The following is a 12,214-nucleotide window of genomic DNA, read 5'->3' as shown; positions in this document are numbered from 1 at the left end:
TTACCCTATATTACCTCCCTGAAGTTTTTATTTGGCATCTGGTAAACACATTTTACAAACAAATAAAGTTGCACAATAATTTAGAGCATATGACCGGTCAGTGACCTTGACCAGTCATTGATTGAAGACTAGTTTTCAACTCCATCATTCTTGTTTATCTGATGTGACACTCAAATGATAATTCATTTAAATGCAAATGCTTTAACAATTAGGCTAATGCATGGGTGATTCATAGGCTATGTTATATTACACTAAAATAGCTTGCTTTTTAGATCAGACTACAAAAGTTAATCACAGCCAGATAAATGAAATAATAGGCCTACTTAAAACAGAGATACAACCGTATGTAGGTGGATATATTTTTATTTAAATTATGAATCTTGATGTTGTTAGTGATATATAGTCACGTCCAATATCTGCAAAAAACTATTAAGATGATCAGAAACAGTTCATTTAGTGAGAAAACGTCATAATGCAAAAATGTATAGATACTTCCAATTGCAGAACAAAAAACAATTCCAAGGGAATTTGCGTATTGCAACCTGTATAACGCAAAAAAAACTGTTTCCAACTACAACTGAGTGGCGTTGTTGCGCCGGCTGGAGAGAAGATGTGTCCCTTTTCACATAGAGCGAGCCAGGAAAAGCTGTAAAATGCACAGACAAACAGACTCAGAAAAATCCTTTACGAAGCAACGAAGACAAGAGGCTCTTGCGGAAAAATGTAAAGATAGGCTACGATGTTCCCGTTTATAGTGTAGCAATTCCACTGTTACAACCCGAGCTCCATATATCAGGAGAGCAGCTGGATTTGAGAAGCATCCCCCGGTTTCCACTCACTTTTCTTGGCATGCCTTTGGAGCTCGATCTCGGTTTTTTTTGCTCCGTTTTTCACGCTCATGAACGCCAATACACGGAGACAGGGGCACGGCTGGTCCACATCAGCGCTATGGCTTTATTTAAATACACCTAGTCTACATGACGCATTGCTGTCAGACGGCACGGCTTTATGTCAAAATAAATCTGAAGAAAAAAAAGTAAGAAATCAAATAATTGCAGGAAGATGGCGCCCACCAAACCTAGCATTCAGCAAGACCCTACAAGAAGAGAACGGTAACGCTTGGATTGTTCTTTTTCTATATGAAAACGTTGACGCTTATGACTAGATGCTATGCAATTTTGAGTGGAGATGTCAGAAGTTTCGATGTTGCCCTTTTCAGCAGGAGTGCATCTGATAATTGGGGACCTTGGCGTTCGGGTAACAGGTATAGACTGAGAAGGCGTATGTTATAGGCGACTACAGAACAGCTAGTGCTGGCCAGCAATGCAGGCACTTTCGCATTGTTTATGTGCTAAGCAAGGTTGTTAACTGTCGTAAACATATTCATTCATCGATGACAATGCCGCTGTTTGTTTCTGTGTAGATGGAAAAGCTGCTTGGTAGGCCAGGCTGTGCTGTTCTGTGTGCGGTAGTGGTGATTCTCTGCATGCTGTTTTGCAGCGGAACCTCAGTCAGTCTGAAGCTTATGTGAGAGCGAAATTAGCATACACCAGCAACCAGCTGTTGAGGAACTTTAAATGTAGCACATGGATTACTCTGTGTTGTCAGATCAGAAATCACCCTCTGGTAATGGTTCTAGTAGACTTGTAGTTAAGGACAACACTGTGGCTGTGACAGTCAAATTGTATTATAGCTCATTTGCATGTTTTGAAAAACAAGCAGGTGATTAGATTGAAATGAATAATGGTATGTTACTATCTGTAGTTTAAAGTGGCTCTTGAAGGCAGCAATGAGTTGTATTTTCACAAATAATATAAACATTAATTAGGATATAGCCCCCCCACCACCACCACCACTACATGAACAAGTTAGAAATAGGCTTTAGTTTATTACAAACACTGACAATTTCATAGCAGACAGTTTTAATCCATTCAGAAAGTATTAATCGCCCTGACTTATTCCACATTTTGTTGTGTTACGGCCTGAATATAAAATGGATTTAAAAAATAATAAAAAATCACCATCTACACACAATATCCCGTTAAGGACAAAGTGAAAACATGCATTTATAAATTTAAGCAAATTTAATGAAAATGAAATACTAAAATATCTCATTTACTTAAGTATTCACACCACTGAGTCAATACATGTTAGAATCACCTGCATTCAGCGATGACAGCTGTGAGTCTTTCTGGGTAAGTCTCTAAGAGCTTTGCACACCTGGGTTGTACAATATTTGCACATTATTCTTTTTAAAATTCTTGAAGTTCTATCAAGTTGGTTGTTGATCATTGTTAGATAGCCATTTTCAAGTCTTGCCATAGATTTTCAAGTCGATTTAAGTCAAAACTGTAACTAGGCCTCTCAGGAACATTCAACGTCGTCTTGGTAAGCAACCCCAGTGTATATTTGGCCTTGTGTTGTAGGTTATTGTCCTGCTGAAAAGGGAATTTGTCTCCCAGTGTCTGTTGCAAAGCAGATTGAACCAGGTTCTCCTCTGGAATTTTGCCTGTGCTTAGCTATATTATGTTTCTTTTCATCCTAAAAAACTCCCTAGTCCTTGCCAATGACAAGCTACCCATAACATGATCCAGCCACCACCATGCTTGAAAATATGATGAGTGGTAGTCAGTGATACATAACACTTTGTATTCCGGATTTAAAGTGAATTTCTTAGCTAAATGTTTAAATGTTTTTCACTTTAGTGCCTTATTGCAAACAGGATGCATGTTTTGAAATATTGTTATTATTTACAGTCTTCCATCTTTTCACTGTCATTTAGGTTAGTACTGTGGAGTAACTACAATGTTGTTGATCCATCCTCAGTTTTTTCCTATCACAGCCATTAAACTCTGTCATTTAGGTTAGTACTGTGGAGTAACTACAATGTTGTTGATCCATCCTCAGTTTTTTCCTATCACAGCCATTCTTTCAAAAAACAAAATAGTTATAGACTCAAGACATTTCAACTTTTCCTTTGTAATTAAAATGACTTTTTTTGGTACATTATTTCACTTTGACATCATGGGGTATTGTGTGTAGGCTAGTGACACAAAATCTAAATTGTATCAACTTTAAATTCAGGCTGTAACACAACAAAATGTGGAAAAAGTAAAGGGGTGTGAATACTTTTCTGAAGGTGCTTGTGTGTTAGTGAATACACTGCGGGTGCTTTTATTGAACTGAACCAAGGGGTTACAATGTATCAATGTTTGCCGGGGTGTAACTTGTTAGGACACATTGTATCTAACACATGATTGTGATGCATTTTAAAGATACATTGCTGTAAATTCTTCTCTAAAAGGAAAAGAAGGTTAGCTGTCATTCAAGAACTATAAGCTTAAGCAGGTACATTTTTATGGGTATGTGAGGAAAAGCAAATATAGCGAAAACTTGAGATGGACCATTATTGTCAATAGGCCTACTTGCTATTGTGAATTACTATTATTCTATACACATATTGTTAATAACCCTAATTAAACATGTATTATCTTCCTGGTCTGAGTGCACCCTGCTATTTCACTAATTCACCATTTCATTCAGTACATTTACAATTGCAGCAGCAGCATCCAGCCAGCAGCAGCAGGGAATGTTTATGCTAAGTCAGTCTCTAGTAATCTCTCTGGCAGGAGCATATTTGTGTGCCATTCTGGGCTATATCTGAGAGATAGGAATCTTGAAGATGGAATTAATTTTGAGGGGGGAAACTTCATAGCCTGTGCATGAGTGCTTTCTTTATCACCTGTCTCCTATTGCCAGTCTGCAGAGGTAAATCAGACTCTGATCTGTTATTCTGCTCCACTTGAGAGTTGAACTTAATAACACTTGGGCCTGAGAATTCTGATGAAGGACTAGGTGAATATATTTCATTTAATGCCTCTCTTAATAGCATCCTGATGTTTGCCAGAGTGTGTGTGGGTGGGTGGGGGGGGCTGTTTATAGTTGTTGCTGTCCTCAAGGTGGTGTAATCTGACTAATGCCATCCTGACTAGGGCAAACAACTCTGCTGGCTGGATTAAGTGTTAAAATTTAAAGAGAGAGAGAGAGAGAGAGAGAGAGAGAGAGAGAGAGAGAGAGAGAGAAACGGTGTTGGCTTGAGTTCACACAACAGAGTAACTAACCGCAAAGTTGGCATTCTTTCACAAACCATTTCCCTCCCTTTGGGCAAACAAAAGTGCTAAATTGTCCTATTTCCTATTCTGTTCACTTCAGAAGATTTATAAAACATAATTAAGAATGAGTATAACTATGATTGCTATAGTCTGGAGAATGGAGAGGGGAGCAATGTGATGGTGTAGTTGCTGTAGGCAAAGCATTCGGCTATGTTTAGTTGAAAATGATGCCACATTTTACTTTTATTTTGATGGAATAACAGAGGGAGCCAAGCATTTTTTTGCTAGTGGTCTCAAATATTAAAGCATTGCATTATTTTACCCTCTGCCTTTCAATGTCAAAATATGTCAATATTTGTAAGAACACACAAAGAAATGAAATTGTTTCAGTACATAATTATTGTTTACAATGATAGAGGTAGGCCTTACTGTAATTTTCACTTGTCATACACAACTTGAACCAGGCAGCAATGTACATATAGGTTTATTGTAAAACATGTTTCTACTCTTCTTTTAAACCATTTTCATGTCAACTGAAATAGTAGAAACATGTTAGATGAAATTGCCTTTTTTTGTGTGAGGGAGAGCGTTGTACCAAAGCAAATGTTCAAGGAAACAGTCATGCCAGAAATGAACACTAATGCGTTATTATCAGGAAACAATGTTTGTTATGGACCTTATTAAAAATATATCCCTTTCACATCACAGCCACAGCCATCCTTATTGGTTGTTTTCATAACGATGGCGATGGTGCACTAGATTGGGTGTGTTGCTGTAAAACCATGGTACAGAGAACACACTATCCAATCCTATCGATTGGATATTGAATAGTTAGAGAACAGAGGTGTATAACTCTGTTTATTTATCACAATTAGGATTGATTTCTGCTTTCTGGTGTGTGTCTCTTTCTGGCTGCACACATATGGTCCCCGGCACTGTTGATTACCGTTGTTCTCCCTCTTTCCTCTGTGTGTGTGTGTGTGTGTGTGTGTGTAACTGCATGGTTACTGTGAAGGTCAGAGTAGAGAGCGAGAGATGCGTAAAGAAGATGCATCCTGGGTAAAAAGGTGTAATGGTGCAGCCAACGGGTTGGAGCTGCTGCATTAAAGCACAGCAAGGCTTGTCTTACAGAGAGACGTGTGTTTTATTACTCACGTCATGACGCTGCTCACCACACACTACTTGATCGTACGTTTTTGCTGTTGTGTAGTTTCCAGGCGTGGCTGGTTGACTGACTGGCTGGCATTTGTATCATCTTTAGACTGTGTCATGTGTACTTTAAGTGGTAGTGGTGGGCTCATAGAGAAACACCTGTTATAGTGACCATGAGCCAGCAGGCCAAATTTCACATATTTGTCCACTTTGGGGTGGCAAAGTCTAATGATGATTTTCATTAAGGTTTATGTCTGTGGGTTATATTTTGGTATGATACCCACGTATCAGAGGTAGCTAAATGTGGTTAGCACTGCATTATATGTTATGATCCCTATGCGGTTAGTTCGGCCAACAGGATTGAGGTTATGACATTTCGTTTTGTATTATAAGGGAGCAATCTTCTCAAACTTAGGCAATTTGGTATGTTATTAACTTCATAATATAACACATATTAAGGTATGAAACAATTGGAATGATAATTACATCTCTTGGGGCCTACCTTGGGGAGGGGTCAAAGGTCATACATGTAAGCATTTTGGGTTATATCGAGCCAGAATGGACATTATTATTGTGATGTGCTCTGTTATCACATGGTACCCTAGATGACAACTGCACCAAATTTCACACAGAACAAGGTTAACCATTGGAAAAGTTGTTTTATTTCAGCGAAATTCAGTCACCATAGATTTAGTCTATATTCAGTCCCAGCAGCCTATTTTCAAGATGGCCGCCATTGATTTAGATGGGGAGGAACTGAATTTATTGAGCATGGCCATAACTGAATAAATCATTGGTGTAATAACACCAATAATGGCTTAAATTGTGTGTTTACAATCAGTAAAATCCAAAATGATGGCCCAGGTATGTCAGTTATATTTATTTAGGTAAATATTAGCAGAATAGGTCTGCTGATGGGGAAGCTTCTATGCATAGTCACTTTAATAACTCTACCTCCATGTATATATTACCTCAACTAACCGGTGCCCCCACACATTGACTTTGTACCAGTACCCCCCTGTATGTAGTGTTGCTATTGTTATTTTACTGCAGCTCTTTAATTACTTGTTACTTTTATTTCTTATTCTTATCTGTATTTTTTTTTAAACTGCATTGTTAGTTAGGGGCTCTTAAGTAAGCTGTAATACCTGTTGTATTCGGTGCATGTGACTAATACAATTTGATTTGATTTGATTTTTAAAAAATATTCAAAAAAAGAAGTCAGAATTGCAGATTTCTTTTGCCATTTCAAAAATATTCCATTGAAGCGCTTAGAAAATCTTTCAGAAACATTCACTGATGTCTATTGATTAAAACATTTTCCTGCATTCAAATGACTAGTGGCCTCATGGGTGGAATTTTAATCATTTTCAAAATTTCATAATTCATAAACCTATATTTTTTTAAACAGCCTGAAAATCTGGTGTTTCTATGTCAAGCGGTTTTTGTCTTCTGTGATGTATACAAAATGTAATATTGGGATGCAAACTCAAAATGTAATGCATTTCATCTCTATATCTGACATGGTACAGGTGTCTTCTCTTTTTAAGCCCAGAACCATGTGTGTGAGATGCATATTTGGGTTTCAAAGTAGATTTGTTTAAGACTACCAAGAAACAATCTGTGTGACCCTGATTTAGCCCACTGCAGTAAAAGGTTAAAATAATATGCAATATGATTCTATAAATTGTGTTAACATCAAGAAATGTGACGTGAAATCTGCCTAGTACATTGCACCCTATATAAAATCCCATAGGAATGCATTACATCCAGCAGAGGTACAGGTAACCCATTTTTGTAAAATTCCTTCATATTGAGTGTCCCAAATTTTACATAAAGCTAGTAAAAGTCTAAACAATGATGCATAGGTATTGCTGATTTAACTATAGGGTACACATTTTCCAATATGGCTGCCAACCAGCTCCATTGGTTTTAATTGGATTGGTCTGACATTGCCACAAATCTTCCAATAAAATGTGGAATATGCCTAATGATAATACAAAAATGACTATAGTTATGCAGATAACACAACTAATTTAGCCTGGTTTGCAAAATATATAGTCATATATATATATATAGTTATATATGGTGCACAGTTACACTATTTGTGTATTGTAGTATAGGGCCTACTGAAAAATGTATTGGTTAGTGGCTGTTGAGGGTTGTCGGGGGCACCAGCATTAATCCAGTTGCTAAAAGGCTAGATTTTTTCTAATTACCAATTGCAGAATTTTTATTACATTTGCCAACCATTCACTGAACTTATGGCTACAAAAGGAGGTAACATACAGTATTTCATTAAATAACTTAGAAGGTTGAAGGTTAGCGTGCACTTTTAAGATCATGATGACAGGTACAGAAGAGCTTTTAATCACCTTTGTGATTTGTCATTTGTCTTGACCTAAATCTTTGTGCTAACTTGCTGGGACAACTCAACAAATGACAGAGAACTCCTTTCATCTTAGCATTCTGAGCATTGCTAAACAGCAGACTATTATAGGTGAGAACTATAAAACCAATACGTTACCAGATTCGATCTCTTGGGCTTGTATTATTTCCCAGTATGACCAATTTCCCTAAAACAAATACAGGTAACTGCCAAACTGAAGGAAACACAGACACAAAGTGTCTTAATAAGGTGCTGAGGCACCACGAGCCAGAACAGATTCAATGCATCTTGGCATAGATTCTACAAGTGTCTGGAACTCGATTGGAGGCAACCGACACCATTCTTTCACGAGGAATTCCATCATTCGGTTGATGGTGGTTGAAAACGCTCGGGCGCCGCTCCAGAATCTCCCGTAAGTGTTCATTTGGGTTGAGATCTGGTGACTGAGACGGCCATGGCAGATGGTTTACATGGTTTTCATGCTCATCAAACCATTCAGTGACCACTGGTGCCTGTGGATTAGGGCATTGTCATCCTATGCGGGCATAGCCATGGTTGCCAAAATAAAGTGGACACATTTTCCCACTGGCCCATTAGACTATTAAGCACTATTCTCTCTGCTTATCTATGCCTAATACTATAACACCCATATGAATGAACTCAGTGATATTTATCCAACATAGCTATTCTTATACACATACAGTAAGTAGTTCGCTAATATAGCTCATACCCTGTTATTGCCCCCTGAAAATTCCATGACAAGGCACAGGCAGGCACACAGAAATTGTGTTGTGTATTTTAAGAGAATGGCTGTGCAATATCCACTCTCTCCCACCTCACTTCCCTATACTGGAGGGGATGCAATCACTACAGGTCTGCTGACGGGGCAGATTTTTCAGGTGCCTGTCCTTGAGCACAGTTCAATTACCAAGTACGATTGTTTAAATACAAGGTCTCTCTCTCTCTCTCGCTCTCTCTCTCTCTCTCTCTCTCTCGCTCCCTCTCGCTCTCTCTCCCTCTCGCTCTCTCTCTCTCTCTCTCTCTCTCTCTCTCTCTCTCTCTTGTCCTTTATCTATTTGTAAGAGCATGACTGTTCTGTTCTCCCTGCTGGTTTCCTTTGGGAAATAACCATTCTCTGTATTCATCACAATCACTGAGCAGCGGCTTGACTTACAATACTTAATGCCTTTGTTTGCACACCAAAGTCACGACTTTAAATAGTCACAGGTGACAAGGGAATTGCGAACAGAGCACAGGCACAGCGCACGTCTATCTTTTAATGTCCGTCCGCAGCAGAGAAGAGACCTGCGTTTAGTGTCTATTCTTCCAGACAGATGTTGAGCATGCTGATTCCCATCTGCTGTTTTAGTTCAGGTGCTCTGCTCTCTGCCAACGCGCCCTCTCACAATCTACCACTGTGTACCTACACACCTAACCTGCATCTCGCCGGACTGTAGTCGTGCCTTTTGCGTCCCTTTGATATTTTAAGTAGAAATTGTGCAACTGTTATATTCAGTAAAGTGCCCTTTAATATAGACCACATGTTGAATTCAATAAATCCAATTAAAAAAAATATGAATAAAGAATTTGCTGAACTGGTAATATGTAGCATTTTGACATGTCTCTCTGTGCATCCTGGGTGACTTACAGGATGATTTGAACCCACTTAACCCCAAAAAGTTTTCACCATAATTGTAACGCTAAGTTATTTTGTTGCTTTGACAAAGTCATTTCTAAACATGAGTATTTATTTCATGTGATAAGTGATAAGGTCATGTGATAAGGTCAACCCTGTTTATGGCTAATTTAAGATAAAATCGTCAACCCTGTTACGGCCCACTGTGTTACTTTATTTGCACTTACTAGGCATTTACTACAGTCATTTTTTATTTAACCTCTTGAGTTGGGAAAAGTCGTAAAAAAACCGTTTTGTGTATTCCTAAACAACCACAGGGGATAAGTACTAGAAAGCAAAAGGAAAAACAAATAATGAATTGCTAGCACTTATTTGGGTTTATACATGTTCTTTTAGCTCTTCTGGTGTTTTTTATAAAGTTGAACATGTTCTCTTTATGACAGAATGTTAAAATGAGGTGAAATCAAAGTTATTTTCACCAAGTTCGACATCTCAAAAGGCACCGAATTGGTGGAACGGACCAGTAGTCTACAACTGGGCAAATCTATTTCAAATTTTCTTCGGTCGGCAGTCTGCTACTGCGGCTTCTACTTCTTTCGCTCTGTCTTCATGTTCCTCGTTCCTTCTCTTCAACTGGGCCAGATTTGTAACTGACGCTTTGAATAATACGTCTCCATGCCATAACGTTGACCTGGTGGAGTAACTTACAGATATTAAGCCCCAATAATTTTGTCCTCTGATTGTCCCCGGCTCCTTGGCTCTGACCACAGGCACATGCAGGGCCCTCCTATATGATCAAGGGACTCTCTGTGAAATTGCGATTGATTATTCAGTTTAGTGCGAGAGCAGGAGGTAAAAACCCAACCAGATGAACTGCCCTAGCTCGGTCTGCTGGTACAATTCCAACAGCATGTTACAGACTTAGACCTGGAATAAATGGATTCCAACATGAAAATGCCGGGCAGCCTACTACCTTACAACACCTGTCTGTCATTCTCTTAACTGAATGGCATCCTGACTTTTGAAGTAGCAGTAACGTGTTACATGTTACAGACCTGGAGTAAATAGATTCCTACTATGTGGAAACGCCGGGTCAGCCTATCCAACCTGTCTGTCCATCCGTCCATGTGTCTGTCTGTCTGGGTTATATCTGTCCCTCTTTAAACTGAATGTCATACGTGCTTGCTTGTAGCAGTAACCCCTGGCCAACCTCACTCACAAAGGAGCTGTGGCTCTGTAGATATTCCTAGTAAAGCATTCCTTAAGGATGTTGTTATAGAGAGAAGGCCCCCGTGCTGGGCTTTACTTGGTGACATTTTGAAGTGGGAGTCCCCCGCTGATTGGAGTGCAATCTTGTTTAAAGGAATGTCATTTGAATCCAGGGTTCCAACACATACACAGTTCCACACAGAACACTACACGTGCACATGCTCTCAACTCTAAAGCCACAAAGAACTGATATGAAAACTAATTAAATATGACCAATACTTGGATAAGATAAGATAATGACACCTACATTTTTGCAGTCCTTGGAGTCCCTCTGCACCCAGCTCTGCAGATCCTTTTACCCAGAAGCTTTCCAATTCCCAGAATTACAACAAATGGCTGCCTCAGACGAGAGGCCATCTCAGTGGCAGATCTACCCGATCCAGTCACAAACTGAAACTTCCCCCCTACTCGGATTGACAGATACTACAACCGCCCTATGCCTTACTTTGTGAGACTGCTTAATGCTGCTTAACTGTAGTATTGTATACAACATCTCATATTTATGTATTTATTTGCTTACTTGCGTAGGTCTATGTATGCTGCAATTCAGCTTTTAGCTGAAAATGTTTACAATTCAAAATAAACCTTAAATATAATTTAATCACACTTTAAGATATACATTGAACATGTTTAGGCCTACACGGACAGAATTAATGCACATATTTAGAACGCGGCCCTCAGTGCCACGTCAATTTGCTTTAGTGCCCGATGCCACTGTTCATGGTTGTTGTCGGTGGACAATTTCCACTGATTGTTGTTCCATGTCATTTCAGTAAGTCATGACACCCACCATCTCAAATTGTTCTGAAATTGTTTCTATAGTTAGAAACAGATAAGATTAGCATTCCCGGAAGCATTATTTCGTTGAAATATAATTTTAATTTATAGGATTCATGTCATTTTCAATAATTATAGTACCTTACAACTTTTTACTAACAATGAGTAAGTCCAAAGAAGTGGTCAAAAGCCATCCACGGACCGCCCATTCCCCATGCCAATCCCACCCCAACAATGAGTATACCGTATCAGTTCTCTATGTTTGACATGTAGTATGGAGCTGCGGCTTTGAGTATTGTTTCTTCATCCTATGTAATGTCTTCTCAATGATTTTTTTTTTTTTTCGTTCAGAAAATGTGTTAACATTGTCACGCTTCACATGCAAATCATCTAAAAGTAACATAATTGAGTTACACAATACATTTTTAGATACTTTTAGATGATTTGGACATGAAGGGTGAAAATGCTCATATAGGTACCATTGACTTGCATTGGATTAGTGAAACAAATGCATTTGAAATAGGGGGCAGGTAAATAAAAAACAAAGCTTGGGTTGCTGTCATACCAGAGGGGTATCCTACGAAGCAAGCTCTACTCAGGGTTTCTAAAGCTAACTAGCTTCAGTTAGCGTCACATTCCAGCTCAGGCTTCGTCCGTACTACGATGGTGGATATTGCTCGTCCACATGCCACTAACTCTAGCAGGCTTGTAACTGTACATTCTTGTTGCACATAATTAGTCAAACGCCAAACTCTTCATTGAGACAACGCTGAAACATCGATCAATGGGCGAGTCAGTCCCACATTTTCATTGGTGCCGAAATCAAAATGAATGAAAAGTTATCTCGCAAATTCAGCAGGCTATGATATGACATTTAGA

General features: G+C 38.9%; 1 protein-coding gene across 1 annotated transcript in view; it reads left to right on the top strand.

Moving 5' to 3' along the window:
* The first annotated feature begins 605 nt into the window (after positions 1-605).
* LOC115146011 (neuronal PAS domain-containing protein 3) overlaps positions 606-12,214 on the top strand; it is a 346,013-nt gene continuing 334,404 nt past the window's right edge. The window contains 1 exon segment of the mRNA XM_029687751.2: positions 606-1,112. Coding sequence (XP_029543611.2) covers positions 1,063-1,112 — 50 coding nt within the window. The 5' untranslated portion in view covers positions 606-1,062.

Source organism: Oncorhynchus nerka, linkage group LG18 (genome assembly GCF_034236695.1).
Source record: "Oncorhynchus nerka isolate Pitt River linkage group LG18, Oner_Uvic_2.0, whole genome shotgun sequence".
In the NCBI taxonomy this organism is placed as follows: Eukaryota; Metazoa; Chordata; class Actinopteri; order Salmoniformes; family Salmonidae; genus Oncorhynchus; species Oncorhynchus nerka.
The sequence above is the reverse complement of the archived record's forward strand: the minus strand, read 5'-3'. Positions and strand labels throughout refer to the sequence as shown.